Genomic DNA, 26831 nt, shown 5'->3' on the forward strand with positions numbered 1-26831 from the left:
TAGATCTTATTCCACTGCGCTGTGCGAGCACTTTGCTTTGTTTATTGTAGGACTGCAAGCGAGTTCTGAGCCACTGGCATTCGGCTCTTCTACTTTTCTAACATCGAGCTGACTCTTAACGCTTATTCCTGGATTTCTCAGCACAACAACGACCAGCATCTCCCCCTGCTCTCCGTTCAATAAGCCATGGGGGAAAAAAAAGTCAAATTGCAAAATGTCAATGAAATGTCAGTGAAAATTCTTTCAATAACAGTTGGCTAAATGTTTACATTTCTCATTGATCATGGACAGAGTCCCAGCAAGCACCTGGAGCGGTGGGATGTTACCTACTCACCACTTCCATGACATGGGCGCTCCACTTGGAAAGCAGCTGCAGCCCCCGTAAAGCCAAGTCAAAGAGCTCTCTGTATTCCTCATCTGACTTCTGGCTGTCCAGCCCCGAGCCAGTGACCACCTGTTGATTCCCACACAGGGCCACAGTTAAAGTCATAAACCCAATGCCAGGCTCTTCTATCAACCACGGAACGAGATCTCTAGCACCCCGGATTGCCGGCTGAAATGCATTTCATGGGGTTTTAGAAGCGGAGCCGAAAATGCAGCAGGCAACGTATCCCCGGCTCCGTGAAAAGCAAATGGTACAATCCTAGCTCGACAGGACGCTGAGTACGCCCACAAGCAGCGTATTTCCTGCAGGCCTGAATCTCAGTGTGTCTATCCGACAGCATAAGAAAAAAATACAACTCCCCTTTCATCATCCCAGTGCCTGAGATGCCCTCACGATAAGCCAGCTCTTTGGGAGCCCCTTTATTGGGATTTAATTGACAACAGAAAAACAGCCGCACCCAAAGGTCTAGGCACCCTACCCATCAGATAACCACCCGCGCCAACCCTGCACCAATAATAGTCACAGGCAGAGACGAACGGACTCGTTCAGCCAGAACAGCACGACAGGCCCTTTAGTCCCTCCCAGAAATCTTCCACCAAAGCCCCGGCCGATATCGGATTTGTTTAAGCTTAAACGATAAAAAGGCTCCAGCACGAAGCTCTAGATCGGGGCGGGCAAGATTCCGCCCGTGGGCCAAATCTGGCCCATGAAGCCTTTGGATCCGGCCCAAGGCTCTTCCTGCTGGGACTCTCAAGCAGGCTCCCTGCCTGCCGCAGTCTCGGGCCACTCAAAGCAACTTGCTGCTCCCTGTGCCTCTTTGCATTGCGTGCCTGGGGGGGGGGCACTTTGTGTGCTGTCCCCACCCCCAACACAATCATTGCAGCTCCCATTGGCTGCATCCATACCCCCCTCCCGGACCTTGAACCCCCAATCGCCTGCCCCCGTCACAATCCCCTCCTTCACCCAGCCTCCATCCCAGACCCCACCCCTTCCTCCACCCCAACCCCGTCTGAGCTCCCTTCTGCACCCAACATCCATCCCAGACCCCCTCCTGCACCTCAACCCCGTCTGAGCTCCCTTCTGCACCCAACATCCATCCCAGACCCCCTCCTGCACCTCAACCCCGTCTGAGCTCCCTTCCGCACCCAACGTCCATCCCAGACCCCCTCCTGCACCTCAACCCCGTCTGAGCTCCCTTCCGCACCCAACGTCCATCCCAGACCCCCTCCTGCACCTCAACCCCGTCTGAGCTCCCTTCTGCACCCAACGTCCATCCCAGACCCCCTCCTGCACCTCAACCCCGTCTGAGCTCCCTTCCGCACCCAACGTCCATCCCAGACCCCCTCCTGCACCTCAACCCCATCTGAGCTCCCTTCTACACCCAACGTCCATCCCAGACCCCCTCCTGCACCTCAACCCTGTCTGAGCTCCCTTCTGCACCCAACGTACATTCCAGACCCCACACCTCCTCCTGCACCCCAACCCCGTCTGAGCTCCCTTCCACACCCAGCCTCCATCCCAGACCCCACCCCCTCCTGCACCCCAACCCCGTCTGAGCTCCCTTCCACACCCAGCCTCCATCCCAGACCCCATCCCCTCCTGCACCCCAACCCCGTCTGAGCTCCCTTCCGCACCCAGCTTCCATCCCAGACCCTGCACTCCTGCTGTAGAAACATGCGGCCCTTGGCCACTTCCCAAAATCTTGGAAGTCCCCCCCCCCATCAAAAATTATTGCCTTCCGCTGCTCTAGGTGCTCTGACATACGAATTACGCACGTTTTGTTGGAATCGTATTCATCTGGACTACATTGCCACCGAGGGAAGTGGCTTTTGCAGCATGCCTAGAAGCGCATCCGGTTCAGGATATCTGGGACCAGGTGGGGGTTTGCACTACTAACAGCTACTCGTGTCTGTCAACAGCACACAGAGGGGACATTCTGTGGCACTCGCCAGACTCCTTCCCCCCGGGGTGCTGCCCGCCATCTCGCCTGGGGCGGCCGCCGCCCCCACGTACCTCGCTGTTGCTGTAGCGTGCGAGCTCCGAGATGAAGCGGATGTGGTCGTCGCGGATCTGGACCATCTGCTCACAGATGTTATACTGGGGGCTGATGCTGCTCTGAGTGCACGTCCACCTGGGCGGAAAAGCAGCCTCTGTGAGCGAGCGGACCCCCGGCCTCAGATGCCTCAGCACTCAGAGGGCCTGCCGCCTTCAGAGCCCCAGAGCTGGACGCACCAGCCCTCTCCCTCACCCCGAGACGTGGGACAGAGTGGGTGCGCACTGCGTGGTCTTTTTCCGCCCAGCGGCTGGCCACACGGTGCTCGTGAGGGCTCCGACCTACCTCTTCTGCCCTCCTGCAATTCCGCCCTTCGCCCTGGCTGTGCGGCTGGGCCGTACTCACCTTCCGGCGGTGGAGAGAAGAGGACAGGCAATTACCTCTAGGCTGCGGCCCATGCTGCCGTGTGGGGAGTCCTCAGGGAACGAGTAAGCCATACAGGCTGTGCATCGCCATATGCCTACCTCCCATACCGAGAACCACCTCTGGAGAAGATGGGCCTCTGAGAGGCCAGCCTTGAAGGCCTGGCGTCGGCTTTCTATCACAGCAAGGGAAGGACCTTGGCAGCAGGTAACGAGACAAGGTGCTTCCCGCCTGCTCTTCTTTCACTCCTGGTGTCTATTCCCGCCCTACCAAATGTGTATACAATTTAACATGCACTGGACTGGGCTGGATTCACACTCGCAGGGAGGCAGCATTACAGCCATGAAGATATGAAAGAACATAAGAACGGCCAGACTGGGTCAGACCAAAGGGCCATCTAGTCCAGTATCCAACAGTAGCCACGGCCAGGTGCCCCAGGGGGAGTGAACAGAACCGGGAATCGTCCAGTGATCCCTCCCGTCTTGCCCGTTCCCAGCCTCTGACAGAGGCCAGGGACACCCTCCCTGCCATGGCTCCTTTACACGGCCTGATTAAACGAGTATCTGTGCAAATAAGAACGAGGTCCAGTCAGTGAACTGAGCCCCTTGGTTCCTGATCATGAACTCGCCAGGCTTGGAGCTTGGCCTGACCACACCAATGGGTTGGGCAAACAAAGGTGAGCCCGTGGGCGTCTCGTGAATGTATCGCCATGGCGACGGCGCGGCGTATTCGGAATTGGCTCTGCACGTCACGTGATGGGCCACGGTGAGACACTCAGTGTTTGCGCGCCGTGGCTCGAGGCTGCCTGAACTTTGCACCCACACATGAATTGCGTGTGGTGCGCACGTTCCCACGCGCTTCGATCCGCACGAGCACCTTGCGCAGGCACTTGTGAAGTCTGGAGCACTGTGAAGTGTTGGATGCTGCTCTCTCAGAAGCCCATTGCCCGGCTCTTACCCACTTCAGTGCCCTCTGCTTCCCTCAAGAGAAACGCAGGTTAAAGGCCAGTGCTGCACCAGCCCAGCCTGCCACACAGAAATACAGCGCCGTGCAAGAACAAAAAATAACGAATTCCATTTGGAAGGGGGGACAGAAAGGTGGAAAATGGTGAAAATGCAAGGAAGTGCAAGGAATAAATGACCCCACACACGCCTGGAGCAATTTCATAGCCAATGTCCCATGCAATTTCAGTTGGGAAGTGTGTGAGAAAGGAGCCTTTAACAAGTAAGCAAGAGCAAGGAGAGATTGTGGGGCCAGCCGACACACTAGCAATGCGATTAGATAGACAAATGGCCAGCTAATTAAACTCTAGGGGTGTGTCTACACTGCACCGTAACTCGAAATAAGATATGCAGTTTGAGCTATGCAAATTGCGTGTCTTATTTCGATACTATTTCGAAATAGCTTATTTCGCCATTTGGCACTGGCTACAGAGCACCAAATTTTGAAATAAAGTGCTATTCCGAAACGTCCCTTACTCCTCGTGGAATGAGGTTTACAGGGATGTCGGAATAGCGAGCCCAAAATAACAGGCTTGCTGTGAAGACACGGGATAGCTGTTTTGGGATACACTGGTATCCCAAAATAGTGTTGCAGTGTAGACATACCCTAGGATGGCAAAATGAGAAGAGCGGGTGGAAATTTTTCATTGAACCCTTTTTAAAAAAACAAATGGCTTTTTGACCAAAACAAACATTTTCATTTTGGTCACGTTTTTCCACTGTATTATTGATAAATTGCATTAACAAAATCTGAATATTGATTTTGGGAAACTGAAAACTGAAAAAACAGCCAATCAAAATGTGAAAACTTGTACCAACCAACCAAAAACTGTTCCCCCCCCAAAATTTTCAAAACCCACATCTTTGCAAAAAAAAAAGAAAAAAAAAGTTCTGGTGGGAATTTTTGAAACCTCACCCACTAAGTTTCAAAATTCCTTGCAAAAACAATGAATATTGTCCAGACAGCTTGAAGAATGAGGGATGGAGAGACACTTCCTTGGGATGGAGTGAACTGAGTTTGAAGCACCGAGCTCACTTTATGCCGACTTGAATTGCATGTCACAAAACCCAGGAGTGGTCGCCGAACACAGCGGACAGGGCTGGTTTAGGACTGATCAAAGGCTAAGCGGAGACACGTCTTTTATTGCTTCTCTATGATTTGGTCTCACAGATGAATCCCTACAGCTGGTGGGAAGCCAGAAGGCTATCAGGAACTCGGGCCACCCATGCCTTAGCCAGGCACTGCTTCTATGCCTCTTGATCCCAGCTCGAAACAGGGACCCCCACAACTGTCTCTGGCTTTCTCTGGAGCAACGCCTGGCCACACTGCAGACCGGTGTGACTTCATGGGCGTGACCTACATTGACGCCTTCGCACTCGTTTCACGGGAGAGCAAAATGGGAATTGAATCCAGACCCAAGACTATTTCACAAACCCACAGTGCTGGGGAAAATGGAATCACCCCGTTAGGAAATTCATGTCAAATGGACTTGAGTGGTAGCTGCAGCTTTCATCCTCCGGGTCCTGCCTGAAAACCGCCGGCCCGGGAAGGGCTGTGGGGTGCCCTTACGGTACTGGACAAGCAACCCTGCTTACTGCACAGATAGAATGCAGTGCTGCGTCCATGCTCTGGGGGATTTTGTACCCGGATCAAAAAAGTGGATTAAAATCTGCCCAGAGCAGGCACACACCACTCACATTCACACACCTGCCGGTGCCCCAGCGTGCCCCACCCCCATCCCGTGAACATTCAGACCTGCATTCGCTGCTGCCCACCTGTGCAAGTCCACAAGCGGGGGCACAGAGCTGCACAACACCCTTGCATGCCTCCACATTCGTGTACCTAAACTTCACACTTACACAGACGCACACTCACAATCACCAGTGACTGCGAGCAATACCCAGGCACACACACACACGCACTACCTGTCTCACACCCGCACAGACACCTGACCTCACAGACACACTTCTGTGTCCATGTGCTCACTTTCCTACACACACACGCGCACACACTACCTGTCTCACACCTGCACAGACACCTGACCTTCCATTCTGGCATGCTCGCTCCTGTGCGTTCCAGCCACCCAGCTCCCTGGGCACACGGAGCCAGCCATGCCTGGCAGCTCCCTCCCCTTTCCGGACACGTGGAAGCCAAGAGACATTACGGCAGGCACTCACTTGGATTTGTTCTCCTCATAGTGAGCACTGGTCTTAATGTATCTGGCCAGTTCTATCTGCATATCGCCGAATAAAGGAACCACCTGCAGCTGCTGGAAAAGAAAACACAAGATGGTTGAGATATGGCAGAGGCTGTTCTTTGGTTGGAGAGCTACAGAAAAGACCCCAAGAAGGCGTTCTATTCCCAGGAGGTGCAGGGTTGGGCCTCCTGGTCAAGGGGAAGGTGCACGCTGGACAGACAGTCATCCTGGATGTTGAAAACAACTGAAAACTAATGTCAGGCTCTTTACATAGGGAACTCTCTGCCTTCTTGGTTTTGGGACTACCCTGTTTATTGCTCAGTCAAGAACTTTCGCTTGTTTGTTTTAAACCTGCTACCCATTAATTTCATTTGGTGGCCCCTAGTTCTTATATTATGGGAACAAGTAAATAACTTTTCCTTATTCACTTTCTCCACACCACTCATGCTAGACTTCTATCATATCCCCCCTTAGTCTCCTCTTTTCCAAGCTGAAAAGTCAAATGAAAATCAAGGGAAGCAGCTCCCACCGTGATATCACCATGGGTTCACAGGAAGCATCGATAGTGATGAGGTAGCAAATCGCAGCCCTACGTAAGGGGGTAAAATCCCTTTGTGGTTTAGGAATATTCATCTGTTAAGCACAAGCCAGGTTTTCATTTTCACTCGGATGGAGCAAAAGCTATTAATGGTACAGGAATTTCCACCCCACCCTCCATTTTAGGAGGGAAATTACGTCAGCAGAACTTGATGGAAGGAAAGTTCTTGGCAAAAATAGCTCTGGGCAGCAGAACTCAATGGAAAGTTGGATACAACATATATCATGAGGAAAATGCCCTTGAGTCTCCTGTTCGTGGCAACAGCTACAACAATTCGATGCCAGATCTTACCATGTCTGCTCATCCTGATGTGACCGAAATCGGAAGGGCCAAGTTATGGCTGGCTCTATGCAATGAGGGGGGAAGATGTTCCCCTTTCTAGGGAACAGCTGCAGTCCGAGACAGGCTAGGTACTAGACTACCCACAAAAGGAAAGGATAAAGACAGAGATTTGGCCTCTCGCTCTTTCTGAGAGAGATAGTGGAGCGAGGCTGACACGGGTGGTCACCCTAACATACATGGACACCCCCAGAAGGAAACTGAGTGGAATCAGGCAGAATTTGTCCAGGTTCTCCAATCCCTGCACAGACCCTTGGCAATCCCCGTGCACAGCACAGCACGGAGTGACTGCACAAGAGGTTTTTGCACAAAAAAGCGCTGTGTAGACGGCTCTTTTTTGTGCAAAAACCTTTTGTGCAAGGGCGTTCTTTCTCACAAAATGAGGAAGAACAGTTCTTGCGCAAAAGGGATCTGAGGAGGAAATGCAAATGAGAGCGTGACATATGCAAATGAGCATTTCTTCTTGCGGAAGAGGCTCAGAGTGTAGACGTAGCCTCTGTTACTAGCAAGCTGCCTTTTCGCTCACGCAGTAGAGGCTCCTGCACTAAGCTCCAGAGGCCCTCGATGTGATTCCACCTGTTGGTGCTACACTAGTACAAATGATGCTCAGAAATACGCCACCCACTCACCCAGATTCATGGCAATCCACCTGTTTCCGCTGGTTCCAGAAGGTATGGACCAGGCTCAGGATTCTTTCTCCGTTTTCTGACCTTTCAGGGAGTTTGCCCTTTGCTTTCAAAATCACACCCACGCATTATGGGTCATTCACTTACAGCATCTCTCAAACCTGCCCAGGCCACTGACCTTGAAGAACTTGTCTATTTTGCTAAGATTGATTCTCTTCTTGGTGTCCAGTTTGTAAATGTTGCTGACATTCCCGTCCATCAGATACAGTCCAAAGCCCATCACCTGGAAGGACATGGGGACAGCAGGAGAGGCAAGAGTCACTGTCACGAAACGGTAAACAGACAACAGAGGTCGGGAGGGAATTCCTTTGTATGGGATGACCAGAGCTCTTCAGTGCAAACAACGACATTTTACTTTGACTGTTTTTCAGAAAACCACCCTCATTCCCTTCCAGCCCAAGGGTCTGGGTGAAGCAATAGCAATAGGAGGAGAAAGAACTAATGGAAAGAAATGACTATAGTAAATTTAACTGTGCCCTTCAAGGTCAATGTATGAAAAGCAGATATTTTCTTGGATGCTCGTGGTCCGTTCTGTAAGGCCCAGTAGGTCCCCAAATCACGCCTGTAGCATTGCTAGGTAGTGAACCCCTCCGCAGGGCCAAGCAGCAGCCGTGGCAGCCTCTTTGCACTCCCTTACCCACAACCCTCTGCTGGCACAGACCACAGGAAGTCCCGCCTCAAGACGAGCAAAGACGGCCACCTCGTGGCATCTGATTGGCTCCCCTCCCAATATAAATCCAAGGGGTGGATCAGGAAGTACCCAGCAGTGACTCACTAGCTGGTTGCCATGACCACCCTGCATTCTCTGTTCATGAACTCCCACTATTGATTTCAGCTCTGACGAGGAGCACGCCTCCTGCTCGAATCCCAGAACGTGGACCCGACTCTCCGGATTGACCCTTGGCCTGATGCCAAACTGTCTGTGGCTTGACTAGTGACGCTGAGTCCTCGCGGTTGTTCCTGCCTGCCACTCATCTCACCTACTTCCACCCCGGTTCCTGACCCATTCCCTCTGCGGCCCCCCGGCCCATCCCTGCCTGCGAGGGGCCTGAGCAGCATCATTCAGGGCTGCACATTTTGGGAGGGCTGAGGATTTGGTTTGCTGCATGATGCCGATTTGGTGCCTAAACACTTGTGCGTGACAGGCAGCAACACCTCTTCTCCACCGTGCACAGAGCTCCCCCAGTTCATCAGCGAGAGGCTCCGGCTGGCTGAACACACGGTACAGCCGTTCAGAGCCCTCCAGGCAGGATGGATTGTGCTGCAGAGCTCGATGCAGGAGAAAGCTGGTGGCAAGGGGAGACAGGGAGCAGAGGGAAGAGAGAAGGAAGGAGGGGAAGAAAAGAGTCTGTGGAAAGCAAGCAGACAGGACGGGGAGAATAAAGAGGAGAAAAGACTGAGCGAAGCCAGCCCGCGCCACACAGGGATGTCAAGGAGGGAACGGAAAGCAGAGGAAACAGGGAAGATTATGGATTCCCAGCCAAAAGAGCAAAAGAGTAAGGGGGTATGTTTACACTGTATTCTTCTTTCAAGAGAGGAATGCAAATGCAGATGAATGAAATTGCAAACGAAGCGCGGATTTGAATTTCCTGCACTTCATTTGCATAATCGCAGCCGGCCGCTTTTTCGAAATACCCTATTTGGAAAAAAGAAACGCTCTCTAGACATGGTTATTTCGAAAGAAAGCCCTTCTTTGGAAATTACCCCTCCTCCTTATAAAATGAGGTTTAAGGGTTATTTTGAAAGGAGGGTTTTTTCTCGAAATAACCGTGTCTAGACAGCGTTTTTATTTCGAAATAGGGTATTTTGAAATAGTGGCCGGCCGCGATTATGCAAATGAAGCACGGGAAAGTCAAATCCGTGCTTCGTTTGTAATTTCGCTCGGCTGCATTTGCATCCCTCTCTCGAAAGAGGAATGCAGTGTAGACACACCCAGGGACAGAGGCAGGCGCATGGGTGGTGGGCAGGGGCATATATAGGGCAGGGCGAGCGGGACGGCCGCCCTGGGCCCGGCGCTTCAAGAAGCCCCGCGCATGCGCCATGTCAAAGGGGGGGGGGCACGAAATTGTGCTGCCCTTCAGCGTGGCTCCTGAGCTACCCCTCAGGCTTCAGCCAAGCTCAGGCTGGGACTGTGCCCTGCCCACCTTCTGCATGGCCCAGGGATGAGAAGGCTCACGCAGACCTGCTACTGCAGAGGGAGGTGCCTGGCGGGGGGAGGGGGAGACTTGGAAGCCTGCCAATGCAGTGGGGAGGGTTTAATTCTTGCAGGAGGCGGGGCCTCAGGTGGAAGAGGCGGGGCTCGGGGGGTTGCCTTCCCCGACCCGAGGCTCCCCACCATCCATGGGAAGGAGAACAGGCTGGGGAGGGAAGCTGGTTTTGCGTGGAGAGACCCCACGCGCATCCGACCCCGCGAAGGAGGAAGGGAAGGGAGAGAAAACCAGATGTGGGGACACAAAGGGGACGAGGAGCAGCAGCCAAAGAACATGGGAGCGAGCACAGGAGGGGTTTACCTTCAGGAGCATGTGCTTCTCGCTGGGCGTCAGGTACATCTTGTTTTCGTAGTAATCCACGCAGATGTTGACGATATCCGCCAGCAGCTCCTCGTAGCCAGGGATCACTTCCAGCTGCTGATGCAGACACTGAAACACCAACAGCCCCGCATTAACCACCCAGTGGAAGGGCCAGTCAGAGGAAAGGGGAGGAAACGTTTGGTGGATTGAGGCGCATGATTTTCACCCTGCACTTGGCAGACTGACCCGGCTATCTGGGTTGGGCTACATGGCTGGTGGGTCTCCGTCACCGTGAGTCTGTGATGGAGGCCACAGCTTTCAGAACCAGCTGCGGGAGGAGAAAGTCACCAGCTGGCCTCCCTTGAGGCTGTAGAAGAAACGTGAGCTTTCCTAGTGCACCGGCCACAAGAAACAAACCCCCTTTCTCCAGCTCTCCGGCCCTCAGGACCAACACTTCACTCAGATGGATATTTCCAGCGCGGTTCCCAGGGATCCAGCATTAACACCCAAGTGTTACACGGAGACGTGACAGGCAGACGAGAAATGATCCGGCTCAAGAGGAGACTGTCCATTCAGCTAGAGTCTTCTCTTCGATTCATGTCACGTTCTAGCTCATTGGCACAAACCATGGACCAGAAAGCAGCTTTTTGGGGCTGCTAACCCAGCGGATGAGTGGAAGTGTGGAGCTTCCTTTTGCAACACATGTTGCCCTTCCCAGCTCCAGCTGTATTTCACATTGGGTATGTCTAGACTACAGGATTTTTTAAAAAAACCTTCCTCTGTGTCTAGACTGCTGCCACGTTCTTTCAAAAGTAAATTGAAAGAATGCGGCACTTTTTTTTCAACTGCGGAAAACCTCGTTTTACGAGGAAGAACGCCTTTTTTTTTTTAAAGCGCTCTTTCGAAAAAAGGCGCTATGTAATGCAAACTGTGCTTTTTCGAAAGAGAGCATCCAGACTGCCTGAGTGCTCTCTTTCGAAAAAGTGGCTTGCTTTTTCGAAGATACTGGTTGTAGTCTAGACGCTGTTTTTCGTAAGTAGACGTAGCCATTGTATGTGTGTGTAACAGCAACAGACCCCGGTTGTCTGCAGGCGGAATCAAACCTGTGAGCTCCGGATCTTAGAACAAGAGTCTCTACCATATGAGCTAAAAGCCAGCTGTTAGCTATGGCTGTAGAACATATTCATCATGCTCTCTGCCCTGGTCTATCCTAGGGCATTCAAAATACTCCGCTGTAGGTTGAATTTATAAGCGGAGCGTCCATACCACCAAGCCTGTTATTTCGAAATAACAGGCCACTTATTTCAAAATCTCTACTCCGGCTTTCCTTGGGGAATAACGCTAATTTCAAAATAGTTATTTCGCAAAAGCGTTAATGTGGATGCTCCAGTGCTGCTGTTTTGAAATAACTACTCCCCAGAGTCAAAGTAATTACTCCCCAGTGCTTCCTGGGGCTCTAAGTCGAGCTAGTGCATGCATGTACATTAACAGAGCCTGCCTTGGACTCGTTTCGAGGCTTCCCCACAGTATGGAAACACTATTTCGATGTTAAATCAGGAGTTATTGGGTCAAATTTACTAATTTCAAAGTTGTTTCCTAGCGCAGACATGGCCTCTGTAAGTGGTCTAAGTGCCACGAGGTGGGATACTGAGCCGCACCCAGCACGTGTGTGTTACACGTCTCATCTGGAGAAAATTTGGGGCCTAGATGCACCGAGCAGGCGAAAACAGGAATGCCAGTGTGCGAGATGGAAGGGTACACAAGAACATCAGAACTGCCACACTGGGTCAGACCAAAGGTCCATCTAGGCCAGCGTCTTGCCTCCTGACAATGCCAGGTGCCCCGGAGGGAATTTCCTCAAATCATCCATTCCCCAGAAGCTGATTTAAATGGCAGGTTACAAACCACGGTTATTAAATCCTCTACCAAGGAGACCACCTCACTCCACTCGTCTTGTGTCTTTTTAAGCCCCAGACCTTTTCTCCATCAGTGGTGGTTGGTACCCTGAGAAATCCAACCCCATCCCAGAGGTTCCATGAGCTAGAGGTAGGGCTGATCCAACGCCACAGAAATCAATGGAAATGCTCCCTTTGACTTCACTGGGCTTTAGATCTGGCAGCAATGAACAACAGAGCCATCTCCAGAGCCCAGCCACCCACACTCTCAGTCCTGCCAATGCCATCGTGTCTCCTTCCCCACCTGAGAAGGTGGCCTCACTTGGGCAAAACTCAACTGATAACTTTGCCGGGCATGTGGCGGGAGACGAAGCGAAGGAAAACGACTCACCTGTGTGATCCGGTTGTGGTTTGCCAGGAACATGGAGAGGTTCTGGGATTCCTGAATAGATTGCGGGTCAGCCATCTTCCTCAGAAACTGGGCAGCTCTGAAAGGAGGAGATCCTGTGTCATCCAGGAGTCTCTGTATCACGGTAACTCTCGGCGGAATCACAGCAGTCAGGTAATTTTAGCCCAACACATAGGTTGGGTAAAAAACACCACAAGTTTTACACAGTAATAACAGTAGAAACATTTTCATGATTTTCTATTAATTGTCAATGAATGCAGCCTTTTAAAATCAGAATAATACCGAGATATTACATTGTCTCTCTCATCCATAAAACACTTCACTTACTAATCTCTGCTCACACAGTAGTCCCCTCATCATTTCTGTTGCAATTTTCTGAACATTTTCCAATGCCAAGGTATCTTTTTTGAGATGAGGAGACCAGTAATTAAGATGTGGGCATATAATGGATTTATACAGAGGCAATAAGATATTCTGTCTTATTCTCCATCCCCTTTTTAATGATTCATAACATTCTGTTTGCTTTTTTGACTGCTGCTAAGCACTGAGTGGATGTTTTCAGAAAACTCTACACAATGACCCCAAGATCTCTCTCCATGGTAACAGCTAATTTAGTTCCCACCATTTTATACATATAGTTGGGATCTTTGTTGATACGGAAACTGAGGTTAGCTCTTAAAAACTTTATACCTCTAATATCCTAACATGCCATTAGTAACACAGATAAAGAATGATTTGTTTAAATTCAGGCTCCTTAACCTGCCACAATCCTTGCAGGTTTGCCTGGTCTCCTCTGTTTTGCTAGACTGATAGCTGGATTGCATCTAATACGTTCAGTAGTTTTAAGGGGAAAATGCCCCAAGGAGCAAACTCATTTGTGGAAACGTCACCACTAAAACTCTTACTAGATTCATGCGACTCCTAGGCTGATGTTTTGCATTTTTTTTTAGTTTAGCAGCCACACAGCATTTTAGTTGAAACTGTTACAAAAGAACCTCATTAGCTCTTTCTATCTAAGCTGCTTATCTTGCCCCCATTACAGTAGTAACTGAACACATCACAATCTTTAATCTATCCTCATAACATCCCTGTGAGGTAGGTCCTTGTATCACAGAGAGGCTAAGTGACTTGCCAAAGATCATACTGGAAGCCTGTGGCAGGGGAGGAACTCTTCTCCCAGGCTCTGATTCACCTCTTAACTATTGGGTCATTTTTCCTCCTCATGTCATAGAGTTCTAGGGCTGGAAGACGCCTCAGGAGTCATTGAATCCAACTCCCTGCTAAATCATCCCAGGCAGGGCTTTGTCAAGCCAGGACTTAACCTCTAGGGGTGGAGATTCCACCCCCTCCCTAGGAAACCCAGCCCAGCGCTTCCCCACCCTCTTAGGGAAATAGTTTTTTCCTTATATCCAACTTAGGCCTCCCCCACTGCAACTTGAGCCTATTGCTCCTTGTTCTGCCATCTGCCCCCATTGAGAACAGCCTCTCTCCATCCTCTTTGGAACCCCCCTTCAGGGAGTTGAAGGCTGCTCTCAGATACCCCCTCCCTCTTCGCTTCTGCAGACTAAACAAGCCCAAATCCCTCAGCCTCTCCTCGTAGGTCCTGTGCTCCAGCCCCCTCATCATTGTTGTTACCCTCCGCTGGACCCTCTCCAATGCGCCCACGTCCTTTCTGTAATGGGGGCCCAGAACTGGACACAATACTCCAGAGGTGACCTCGCCAGCGCCAAATAAAGGGGAATAATCCCTACGGCGGAGTGAGCACGAAGCCAATCAGACGTAGCCCTGGCCATCCTCAGCCTCCTCCCCGCACACTAGCCAGCTGGCTGCCCTCCCACCTTTTGTAGGCAGAGTGGTCATTTTTGACGCTGCACTTCATGTTCTTCAGCTCATCCAGCACGGCGAACATGTTGATGAACTTCCCCAGCGTCAGGAGATAGGCCTCGGAGACAAAATCCTTCCTCCTCTCGGCATGGCACAAGCGCTTCACCTCGCTGCAGAACCGCTCGATGGCCTTTCGCTGGAAGGCAACGGGAGGGGGAGAGACTCGCCAGATGCCCTGTCGTGCGTGGTGGAAATATGTAACCCAGCGGCCCCGCAGGCATGTGCGTGCTACACGTCCCCATGGAAACCAGGCCACAACTGCCAGCAGCTAAGAGCATCCCTGCTCTGGTCCGGAAGAAGAGGCCTGCGCTTCTAGTGCTGGGCTGGGGTGCCCCCCCCCCAAGGCCAGAGCAGGTTAACGAGGGCCAACTAGCCTTCTGGGCTGTTCCTGGAGGAGAGTCAGGACCTGCTGGAGCCCATCTGGGCAGGGGCAGGCTGAGAATGCCTATAAAGCCAGGAAGGAGAGAGCAGGAGGGGGCCGTCGAGAGGAGTGCTCCCTTAGAGAGAAGGGAGTTGGCTACGGACGAGGAGGTGTTCGGGGACGGGGGAGAGTGAGCCCTGGGACCCTGTTCTGCACGACAGACACCAAGAGCAGTGAAGTAGCCCCTAGGAGCAGAGGAAGCTTGGGATGGTAAACCCAGAGATGGGCCAGGAGCTCGAGATGTAGGAGCCCAGGGAAACAGGACTGGGTCTGAGACTGGGTAGCCTGTCGCTACTAGGCACAGAGTCCCTGGATTTGAGCTCAAAATAGTGGATGGGCCCAAGTTTCCCTGGACTTGGAATTTCCGCGGAACCCAGGATCAGCTGGGGACTCTCCAGCTGACCCCGGGTTCCGTGCGGCATTTCCCCAAAACCCAGGGTCCCCAACTGACCCCGGGCTCCACGGTGCTTTGGGGTTTTAAAGGGGGCAGCGCCGCACAGTTGAGCTGCGGATCAGCTGTGAGGTGACTGCCCCTTTGAAACGCCACCTTGGGGCTTCAAAGCGGCAGGTGCACAGCTGATCCCCGTCTCAGCTGTGCGGCGCTGCTGCTTTGAAGTACCCCTTCCCCCCTTTAACTGATAGAGGCAGCAAAGGAGGGGAAGTGACGAGTCGACTCAACTATCAGATAAGGTTTTGCTTATCAGATCGTCGACTAGTCCTTAACATCTCTGCTCTGGGCCCTGACTTCTATTGGACAGCTACCAGGTACGAGCAAAGGACAGGTTCCTTTCCAAGACTTTCATTATCTGGGGGCGTGTCCTCTTACACACGGGTGGCCTAGACCAGTGTTTCTCAGCCTTTTTTTTTTAATAAAGTACCCCTTTTTCAAAAAAAATATATATATATATAAGTACCCCCAACATTTTTTTCTACCATTGCAACACATTTGTTTGAACAACTTAATCGTAGCCGGGCGGGCAATGAAGTTTTTGGGTGTAAAAAGTACAAAAATAATAAAGCGCTATAAAACTTACAACAAAAATTCAGTTTTCTCCACATTTCGGTTGTGTTGACGTACCCCCCCAGGCTTCTCTCAAGTACCCCTACGGGTACTCGTACCCCTGGTTGCGAAACACTGGCCTAGACAATTCCCAGCTCTGCAGCTAGACAGAAGGGGAAATCTCTCCAAAAACACTGTCCCATGTGAGCAGGTGGGCCCCATGGGGCTGGAGCAGCGTGGTCCATGGGGCTGGAGCAGCCTCCTGCTCATGGTGGGTAGGGATCTGCGCCAGCCCCCACCGGTTAATCGGAACCAGTAAGCACCACCCATTAAGGGTGATGCTTACGGGTTAACCGTCCACAACCCTGCAAAGCAGATATCGACAGTGGGGCTGAGCCCACCTGGGCCTACGTGAGCTCCTGGGCCCAGCTTTGCCCAAAGGCTGATCGTGCTGGCCTGAATTTTGAGTCGATAAGTGAGTCTGAGGCTAGGCAGGAGCTGTGTGGCTTCGGGATTTTGTGGTGAGGTTTCCCACACGCCTCCTGGCAGCTGCAAAGCTAACAGGGGAGGGGTCTCCATTCCACCAGGGAAACTGAGGTGTCCTCCAGGCAGGGAAGTGAGCTCAGAGAGCCACGCGCATTGCACTGGGAACTCCTCCGCCGGTTACCTGGAAATACATGAACTTCATCAGCTTGGTGACCTCCGGCTCCAGGACTTCCACGGTCTTCTCGTAAATCTCCACCCGGTTCGGCTGCTCGTTACATTTTACCTGGACAAGGGCAGCCAGCGGTTATCACTCGCGCCCACTCCACTGGGCCACGAGACAGTGAGGAGCAGCCGGAGAAGTGGGGCTCGACTGGACGCTGCAATCCAGCTTCCGTTCCGAGGTGCTACCCGCACTCCTCGTAACAGCGAGACCGAGATGGGTCCTGCCTGGGCATGTACCCCAGCTCTGCAGCTACTACAGCAGCCACCGAGCACTGCTGAGATGGCAGCTCATGCCCCTCTCCTCCCCAGCAGCGGGACGGCTGGCCTGGGTGATCACGGTCTCAGATCAACCTCTCACCCCACCCCAGTCACCGTCTTCTCTCCTGTCTGATCCCCCCCACCACACGCAGATCCAGGCATCTGTGACAGCCAGCTGGCTGCTCTAGCCAGTCTCTCCTGGGAAGGGATCCAAGGCTGCTCCTTACCTGGGGGATGGCTCTGGAGCAGCTCCTCCACGTGTAAAGCATCACCGCGTATTCATGCCCTTCCTCCAGCATTTCATTCTGAAACACATGCACACACGCTGCTGTGGAACGGCCAACACCCAGGAGAGAGAACCGTGGCTCCGTGCCAGTGTTCCCCCTCATTTTTTCCACCCATGTACAGAATAAATTTTGTCCCGTGCACCGAGGCAGGTGCAGATGTGCACTACAAGGAAAAACACAGGCTGGGGGCGCTCTGCTGTGGCGGCTGCCCCAACGCACCGCTTCCAGGGAACACTGATCTGCGCCCCGTAGGGCTGACAGCCACTGCGGGCCCCGGAACACGTTGTGTGTGGAGGGGGCTGGCTCGGTGCCCCAGAAGGAGCGTGGCCTCGGGCAGTGGGGCGGGACCAGAGGTAGCCAGCCCTCAGGGCCACACGGAGCAGCACTCCAGTGGTGATTCAAAGGGAGCCCTGGGCGCCTTTTAATTGCTGGACCTCAGTGCAATTGCCCCTTCCCCGGCAGAGGGCCTGTCTACACCACAGGGTCTGTCTACTCAGCAATGGGAGGGGGACTGCTGCTTGGGCAGGCATGCCCACGCTGGCTGTAACGTACTAACCCACAGCCCTAGACGGAGCGCGGAAGGCAAGTCTGGGCCCACGGTCCTGGGGCTTTGGGAGACTCACCATACTCGAGTGCACCGTCGCCTGTTCGATGTACCTGGCAATGCCGGTCACAAAGGCGTTTCTGTCTTCAAAGTTTGTGTCAAAATTAGCCTGTAGCCACAACAAAGGGTGCAGGGTTAACACACGGTCGGCTCTTTGGCACGGTCGGGCTGCTCCAGAAGGGCTTAAATGATTCATTTATGAAGGAAGATCCCATAAAAAAAAATGTACTGACTCCCCTGGTCAGGCCATCTGCACGGGTAGCCCACGGGGCGTGGTTCACTGTCCCACGGACTGGCACTTCGAGCCAGAGATAAGAACAAGTCAGCTGTGCTGAGAGCCAGCTGGTTGTATAGCTCAAGCTTAGAGCTAATCTACACTAATCTCCAGAGGTCCCAGGTTCAAATCTGCCCGCTGGTGGATTGATCCCGTTACCCTTGGGTCTAAGGGAAGAGGCCTCTAGCAATCAGTCTGGAGTTCACAATCCTGTCTGTTCAGTCAGAGGCAGATGGAGGGGGACAGAGAGCCATGCTTTGTGAGCAGGGATTACCCCGAATAATCCTGGGCCAAGCGCAGGAAAATATAAACACCGACAAGTCAAGCAGCCCCGAAGGAGGAGAACGTGTCTGAGGGGGAAGCGAACAGCCAAGTCCCAGGGGTTGCTCTTGCCCGGTGATGCGCTAAGAGAAGGCGACACGCACTTGCTTGTGGCATTAAGGCCCTTTGGGAGCTATGCCGCTGCTCAGACTGACCCAGGGCTCCGGCCTGCTCCCACTGAAGTCAAGGGCAGAAGGTTGGGGCCCAAGGGAGAAAAACCATCTAGTGCAGTCCAAGGGCAGCCTGTTCCTATGAGAGGCCTGGCGCCTGTCCGGTCAGCCCATCCCCACTACACCCGTCTGGGTGTGGGACTTAAACACAACCAACCTAGGAGACCCCAACAGTTGAGGGCTGTCTGAGGAGGCGTGATGGAGGAGGAAAGCCCTGCTGAGCGGGGGCAAAGGAGCAAGCTGCTCTGACGCGAGGCAAGGAGCTGGGTCTAGCTAGGACCTGGCTGAGGGCTGGGACCTGCTAGAGGCTCTCATCAGGAGGACAGGCCTGACGTGGAGGATGGAGGCTAGACAGACAGGCCATTGGGAACCTGCCTCTAAAAGGGAGGCTGAAGCCTCTTTCGTTTTGACTGGCCTCCACGTCCTGTTCCCAGAGCATCTGTAGAGGAACTCTCAGGGGACTGCACTACCTGAGCGTTTCCATGACAACGTACCTGGGGAGAGCACGTCGGAGGACTGGAGTGGCGAAGCGGAGGGCAGCGGTGAAGGCTAGAAACAAACCCCCAGGTTGGGCCCAACGGGTAGTGGCCAACAGCTCGGGGTCCGGCTGGCGGGCAGTTTCTAGCGGAGTGCCCCAAGGATCAGTTCTAAGGCCGGTTTTGTTCAACATCTTTATCAACACCCTGGATGAGGGGATGGATTGCACCCTCTGCAAGTTTGCGGATGACACTAAGCTAGGGGGAGAGGCAGATAGGCTGGAGGGCAGGGAGAGGGGCCAGAGTGACCTAGACAAATTGGAGGATTGGGCCACAAGAAATCTGATGAGGTTCAACAAGGAGAAGTGCAGAGTCCTGCCCTCGGGATGGAAGAATCCCAAGCATAGTTACAGGCTGGGGACCGGCTGGCTAAGTAGCAGTTTGGCAGAAAAGGGCCTGGGGGTTACAGTGGATGAAAAGCTGGATATGAGTCAACTTGGTGCCTCTGTAGCCAAGAAGGCTAATGGTATATCAGGGTGCATTAGGAGGAGCATGGCCAGCAGATCCAGAGAAGTGATTATTCCCCTTTATTCGGCTCTGGTGAGGCCACATCTGGAGTATTGTGTTCAGTTCTGGGCTCCCCACTACAGAAAGGATGTGGATGCATTGGAGAGGGCCCAGCGGAGGGTAACAACAATGATTCGGGGGCTGGAGCATATGACCTATGAGGAGAGGCTGAGGGATTTGGGCTTATTTAGTCTGCAGAAGAGCAGAGTGAGGGGGGATTTGAGAGCAGCCTTCAACTCCCTGAAGGGGGATTTCAAAGAGGATGGAGAGAGGCTGTTCTCAGTGGTGGCAGAACGAGGATCAATGGTCCCAAGTTACAGTGGGGGAGGTCTAGGTGGATATTAGGTAAAAACGATTTCCCTAGGAGGGTGGGAAAGCCCTGTGCTGGGTTCCCTAGGGAGGGGGTGGAATCTTCAACCTTAGAGGTTTTTAAGTGTCGGCTTGACCAAGCCATGGCTGGGATGATTGAGTTGGGGTTGGTCCTGCTTTGGGCAGGGGGCTGGACTCGAGGACTCCTGAGCCCTCTTCCAACCCTAGGATTCTAGGAAGGCTAGCAACCAACCCCCGGGTTAATCATGATAAAGGGAACAGGTGTGGCCAGTTTTTCCTGACTCAGGTTAGCCGGTGTATTTTAGACTCAACCCACGTGGGCTTCCTGAAATGGCAGTGTCTGGACACACCACAACCCGCCCGCCAGCGTGCTCACAGGCAACTGGCCAGGAAAGAGTGCGCACGCTTGACAAGCAGACAAATTGAACATGCTGGCGGGGCTGCCGCGGGAGGCTTGGAATTTGGCCCACAAGTGCCCTTGGAGCGGACAGGTTGTATTAGAGGCGAATGCTGCAGCACAAGTGTCCGATCTGACCTGGTGAAACACAAACCGCACTGTGCAAACCGACGTGCATGACCAGGCAGTCACTGCACACAGTTACACATTAACACGGGGAGCAAGGCCAGTCGAGAAGGTCAGATGGGGGAGGGGAGTAAATAACCACATTCTATATTTTACCTAGGGTGTGCATTTTAAGACATATTCATTACTCAGAAAGAGCAACTAACAGGGCATGTGTGCAGAAAAGACGTGACACTAAGCTGGGGGAGAGGTAGATGTGCTGGAGGGCAGGGAGAGGGGCCAGAGTGACCTAGACAAATTGGAGGATTGGGCCAAAAGAAATCTGATGAGGTTCAACAAGGAGAAGTGCAGAGTCTTGCCCTCAGGATGGAAGAATCCCAAGCATTGTCACAGGCTGGGGACCAACTGGCTAAGTAGCAGTTCGGCAGAAAAGGACCTGGGGATTACAGTGGACAAGAAGCTGGATATGAGTCAACTTGGTGCCCTTGTAGCCAAGAAGGCAAATGGCATATTGGGCTGCATTAGGAGGAGCACTGCCAGCAGATCTAGGGAAGTGATTATTCCCCTTTATTCGGCTCTAGTGAGATCACATCTGGAGTGTTGTGTCCAGTTCTGGGCCCCCCACTATAGAAAGGATGTGGACACATTGGAGAGGGACCAGCAGAGGGCAACGGAAATGAGTAGGGGGCTGGAGCACATGACCTACGAAGAGAAGCTGAGGGATTTGGGCTTGTTTAGTCTACAGAAGAGAAGAGCGAGGGGGGATTTGAGAGCAGCCTTCAGCTACCTGAAGGGGGGTTCCAAAGTGGATGGAGAGAGGCTGTTCTCAGTGGGGGCAGATGGCAGAACAAAGAGCAAATATCTCAAGTTGCAGTGGGGAAGGTCTAGGTTGGATATTAGGAAAAACTATTTCCCTAGGCGTGTGGGGAAGCACTGGGATGGGTTCTCTAGGGAGGGGGTGGAATCTCCATCCTTAGAGGTTTTTAAGTGACGGCTGGACAAAGCCCTGGCTGGGAGGAATGAATTGGGGTTGGTCCTGCTTTGGGCAGCGAACTGGACTCTATGACTCCTGAGGTTTTGTCCAGCCCTAGGATTCTAAGCACATCTAGTGACCTTTTACGTTTGCAACAACTCTCCTCAGTCCCGGATTGTCTCCACATCCCTTCCTCATACTAGAAACCCCCTTTGCCTGGTCTGCAAACCAGCCTGCACACCTCTAGGCGTTACCGTTCTGGCTCTCGCCTCACCGAGGCGTCTCCTGGGAGCTGGCACGTACCTGGTACATGATGGACGAGGGAGGTGGCTCGATGCATGGCTGCTGATCTGGCAGAGGGAGTTCCTCCAGCAGGTCCACGTTGGACAGGGCATCCTCCAGCGTGACGTGAGTGGTCATGGCTCTGGCTTTTCAGATGCCGCACTAAACCCAGAGGAAAAGAAGAGATGTTGGGAAACAAGAGCCACAAATGCACAGAAAGGGAGTGACAGGCAATGGCCCAGCAGAACAAACCCATTTCCCCGTCTGGTGTGCATCGTAAGCACCAGCTCAGGTGCCCTGTCCAAACAGCAAGCTAATAGCGATCCAAATGTAAAGCTATTGCAGGGGCAATGCTTCAGAACTTATCTCCATTAGAAACTTTGGCATGTATGCAAACTCTTGAGTGTAAATGCACTGGCTTGCTCTTGGTCACTCTGGTGTGAAACCGGTATAAACCCCACTTTACACCTGTGCAATAGATCCACACTGAAGTCTGGTCTACACTACAGCAGAAGGTCGACTTAAGATACGCATCTGTGAACACATCCCCTGTGAACAGGAGGGGGTTAGCTCCGTCTCGAGAGCAGAGTAGGCCACACCCCTTTACCTTATTGGGCATGCTCGGATTGTACCGCTATAAAAGGGAGCAGCTCTGCTCAGTTGGGCCTGGCAGCTGGAGGGAGAGGATGTGCTTGGCCAGCCCCCTGCAAGCCTCAGCAATGGTCCAAATTCCAAGACGCTACCATGCAGGTCGGAGACCCAACGCATCTAGAGACCACGCACGACTCAGAAGCAGGTGGGAGTAACCAGATCCCAGAGGAAGGAGGGGAGACGAAGATCCACCAGTGCACCGAGACATTGGACGCAGGAAGCAGCCCAAGGACAGCGAAGGCCAAGGGCGAGTGAGCCGTGGTCGGGGAGTCAGAGTGTTGCAGCAGCAATTTCCCTGCTGACTCAGTGGCTAGAGCGAGCCACTAACAGGGCCCTGGGCTGGGGTGCAGTGGAGTGGGAGGGCCTGGACCTCCCTGCCGGGGGATGTAAAACTTTCCCCTACTTATTACCCAAAACAAACTTTGACCATTGGGTCGTATTAGGACTATGGACCTGTGCTTCCCTGCTGATAGGGGCGAGTTATGTACCTTGGCCATTGGGTTGTATCAAAACTATTGAACTGTGTTGCTCTGCTGATAGGGGCGGAATACAGACTGGGACCCGGGAGCTAGAGGACAGGAGTAATCTGACTTGGGTATGCGAGACTGGAGGCACCAGCTGGGGGGAGAAAAGGGGCAAAGACAGGTGTGACAGGGAGGAGGCGGACACCCCCACCGTGTCCTGGATGAGACCCTCACCTCAGCAACTCCCACTGTGTTAATTACTTTGCTGGAGTTGACGTATCTCAAGTCGCATTTTCACCATCCGCACAGCAGGCGATCGTCAGGAGTGCATGCTCCCATCGGCTTCCCTTACTCCTTGTGAGAAGCAGGAGTACCGGTGCTGACGGGGACGCCCTCTGAGTTCAATGTAGGGGGTCTTCACTAGACCTGCTAAACTGAACCTTGGAAGACTGACTGCGGTAGCGTCGATCTTCCACATAGTGTAGACACGGCCTAAGAGTTTGCACCAGTATGACAATAATGGTGCAAAATTCCCTAGTGCAGACAAGCCCTTAGGGCCCTAAGCCTCAGGTTTTAAAATAGCACCAGACCTTGGAACCGGGGGTCGAGTCCCCACAAACCTGATTCATCCCCTTGAATGTTCACAGTAGATAAAGAGTTTCTATCACCCACGTATCTTTGAAGAAATGCCGTGCAACATGGGAAAGTGCGCAGCATTTGCCAAGTGGTGCGGGGACGTTAGCTCCTCGGAAAGCCCACAGGCAACCCAGGGCTAGATAATCTCGGACGGTTTCCTAAACCCTGTGCCCCTGTATCTCTTCTCCGATTAGTGCCCTCCCAGAACAACAGGCAAAAGCAGATCCGAGAGCCCGGGCTGCCAACCCAGAGCCTAATTTGAAGCCTGGATTTTGCTACTGTACTGCCGCTCTCAGCCCCGATCCAAAACCCACGGAAGTCAGCACAAGACTCTCCATGTGATACCATGGGCTATTGCCAGAGCCCTGAAAGACACTGCTTGTTTAATCTTTTGTGGTTGATTGCGCCAAAGACTGATGTAGACGCATGATAAGTCTGTGAGAACTGGCTTTCCTACAAACATTTAAGCCTCTGCGGTGTTTTTAATTGCACATCTGTTGGGATCCACAAGGCCTCATTGCGTTTCTGCCAATAGATGGGCAGCATAAAGGTGGCTTAAATTCGGGGTGCATTGAAAACTGTTAAAAATGGGAAGCTGTCCCTTTAAATCCTAAGTGGCTCCTTGGCCCTGCTTGTGGGCTATGGATTGTGTAAGTGTAACTGCCCCCAGGCAGAGTTGAACCTGGAACCTCTGGATCTTAGTGGAGGACCCTCTACAGCCCGAACTATAAAGCCAGCTGGTTTTCAGCTTAGGCTGTAGAGCTCCCTTGTTCTTATCTCTCTCTGTAAGTGGTCTAAGTGCCACTACATGGGACAGGGACCCACACTAGGTGTGTGGGTCACATAAGGAAACATGCAGTCTTTGTCTTCAGCAGTCTGTAAAGAGCCAGCTGTAACACAAAGTGGGGTGACGTGGACCTCTCTGCTTGAAGGAGCAGTCTGCCTTCTCTCTCTCTGCTTTCAGTCCTTGTGTGTTTCAGGCTCTGGATTTTCAGTCATAAATTCATGTTACTTTGCAACTCCTGCCCCCAAAAGATACAAACAATTGTTTATCTTCCTTGTACGCCACCAACATAGCAGGAGTCACCTGTGCACAGCCCCCCTCTTCCTGTGCTCAAGCAACGAGAAACTCATTGCGCATTAGGGCCTATAAGCGTTATTTATTCAGCTGGCCTCCAAGTTCTAAAACATCGGAGCCTCTCAAACAAAACCCAGCCACTTGAGCTGTCACTGGTCAACCTCACCATTGCCAGGCACTCGTTTCCCCCGAACAGTCATTGTGAAATGTTTAATTCTCCTCTCAGTAGACACACAGAGCTCTCGCTGGCACTTGTGGGGCTAACACACATGCTAAGGTAGGGGGAGGGGGGAGAGAGGCAAAATATGGCCCATGGGCCTCATCCGGCCAGCCAAACCTCCAGATCCAGTTCACGGCCCCGTGGGAGCCTCAGCCAGGCTCTCTGCCTGACCCACCCCGCGGGCTTCTCAGAATAGCCGTCTGTGGGGGCCATGTGCTTCTGCAAGCCAGGGAGCAGGGCGGGGAGAGGCGTTGTGCGCTGCCCCTGTCCCCAGCACAGTCTCACAGCTCCCATTGGCCAGTTTCTGGCCAATGGGAGCTGCCCCATTGTAGGACAGGCAATGTGTGAAGTGTCCCTCCCCTGGGACTCACGGCGTTCAGCACAGCATACAGCCCCTGTAGTGCGTGCGAAAGGCAGGGACCCTGGCTGAGGGACCTGCTGGGCTGCTGGTCGGGAGCCATTCAGATAAACACCTCCCAGCTACAGCCTGCCTCTGGCACCCAAGCCCCTCGCATGCCCCAACCCTCTGCTCCCCCTCCTGCACCCCTACACCACATAACCCAAACCCCTTCCCAGACCCTGCACCCCAATTCCCTGCCCTCACTCACAACCCTGATCCCTCCATCCCCTCCTACACTCCTGCTCCAGGTCACAACTCCCTCCCAGATTATGCACTCCCTCCTGAACCCCTGCTCCAGGTCAGAAACCTCTCCTGCACCCAAACCTCCTCTCAGACCCTGCACCCCAAGTTCTCTTCTGCACCCAGTCTCCATCCCAGACCCCGCATCTCCCCCATTAATATCATGAACACCGGGCTTTTACACTTCATTAACACAAGCGCTAACACAAGTCAGCTGGAAGCGCACAGCCCGAAAAGCAGAAAGCTATTAACACTGTCTAAAAGAAGAACCACCAAACTGAGGGACCGAATAGAGCTCGAAACTTTGAAAGTCTCAAATGACTCTCAAAGGCAACCTGGAAGCCAAAATGAAAATCAAGCGAGGTGCTAACCAGGCTGTGGGGGTGGAATGCAGCAAGAAGTAAGTTGCAGCATTTTTAACATGCTTTTTCTCTCTCGGAGGGAGAAGGTGGGTGAGGTGATATCTTCTCCCTTTTAGTGTCTTCTGGTTCACTGCAGATCCCTCCGAATGTGCCCACGCAAGTATCAGCAGATTCATTGTAACCCCTGCACACCGTGCTGTTTGGGGTTTCACAGCTGATACATTCTGGGAGAACATCAGCCACCCAGAAACGAAAAAGGGGATTTCAGAAGTCTCACTGGGAGCTGAATTTGGTCCCACCAGCTTGGCTAGTAGAGGATGCAGAGCTGAAATCTCAATATTGAAACTCTCCTTTGCAGTTCTCCTTTAAGAACTGGGGCTTCCCTTTAGATTTCAGCACTAAGGCGATGTCTACACTAGGAAACTATTTTGAAATTACTAAAGTTGACTTAATAACGCCCGATTGAACACATTTGAAATAGCGTGTCCTCATTACGGGGAAGCCCCGAAATTAGTCCAAGGCCTGCTCCGTTAATGCGGGCACGCTTTCTCGGACTCAGAGCCCCAGGAAGTACTGGGGCATAATTAGTTTGAATTACTTTGGGAAGGAATGTAGCCGTATTAGTCTGGTGTAGCTGAAACAAAATACAGGACTATGGAGCACTTTAAAGACTAACAAGATGGTTTATTAGTCTTTAAAGTGCTACATAGTCCTGTATTTTGGGAAGGAGTTATCTCGAAATAGCAGCACCCGAGTGCCCACGCTACTGTTATTCCAAAATTACTATTTCAGAATGAGCAATATTCCCAATGAAAAGCAGGAGGACAGATTTTGAAATGAGCAGCAGGCTTGGTTGTGTGTATGCTCCACTTTTAAATTCGACTTAAGAGGGGTTATTTCGAAATAAAGTGCTAGTGTCGACCAGGGCTCAGAGAGAAGTCTGAGGAGCTCCGTCTCAGGCCTGGGAAGGACAAAAGAGAATGTGCATGCAAATCGTGATACTAGCACATCTCACGCAGAGGAAGACAGCTGAGGGGGCTGTGTGGCATGCACAGTACTCAAATATCATGGTGTCGCTGAAGTAATGGTCCTGATGCTCCACTGCCCTGTATCTCGTAGCATCGTTTCTGCCTGTGCAAACAGAAGGCAGAAAAGAGGTCAAGTGCTACCAGGTCACATTTTGCATCCATTTTGCACCAGCATGAATGACCACACCAGGTGCAAGGCCGTGGAGAACCAGACCCTGTGCTTTCAGACGGAAGCCA

The 26831-nt window shown here is 52.6% G+C and overlaps 1 protein-coding gene across 3 annotated transcripts in view; it reads right to left on the bottom strand.

Moving 5' to 3' along the window:
• Positions 1 to 26831, bottom strand: part of CYFIP2 (cytoplasmic FMR1 interacting protein 2) — a 77749-nt gene that overhangs the window by 41409 nt on the left and 9509 nt on the right. Inside the window, exons 1-12 of one of the 3 annotated variants that reach the window (XM_075900622.2) lie at positions 22123 to 24859; positions 21537 to 21677; positions 17619 to 17708; positions 16936 to 17013; positions 16410 to 16511; positions 14276 to 14457; positions 12420 to 12516; positions 10134 to 10262; positions 7742 to 7846; positions 5981 to 6072; positions 2399 to 2516; positions 335 to 454 (exon numbers count right to left, since the gene is read on the bottom strand). In XM_075900622.2, coding sequence (XP_075756737.1) covers positions 335 to 454; positions 2399 to 2516; positions 5981 to 6072; positions 7742 to 7846; positions 10134 to 10262; positions 12420 to 12516; positions 14276 to 14457; positions 16410 to 16511; positions 16936 to 17013; positions 17619 to 17708; positions 21537 to 21653 — 1230 coding nt within the window. In that variant the 5' untranslated portion in view covers positions 21654 to 21677; positions 22123 to 24859. Of the gene's footprint in view, positions 1 to 334; positions 455 to 2398; positions 2517 to 5980; positions 6073 to 7741; positions 7847 to 10133; positions 10263 to 12419; positions 12517 to 14275; positions 14458 to 16409; positions 16512 to 16935; positions 17014 to 17618; positions 17709 to 21536; positions 21678 to 22122; positions 24860 to 26831 lie in introns of those variants that run through there. The other 2 variants (XM_075900623.2, XM_075900621.2) reach the window with 2 other exon arrangements.

The sequence above is a fragment of the Pelodiscus sinensis genome, chromosome 16 (genome assembly GCF_052426305.1).
Source record: "Pelodiscus sinensis isolate ZL-2025 chromosome 16, ASM5242630v1, whole genome shotgun sequence".
NCBI classification, from domain to species: domain Eukaryota; kingdom Metazoa; phylum Chordata; order Testudines; family Trionychidae; genus Pelodiscus; species Pelodiscus sinensis.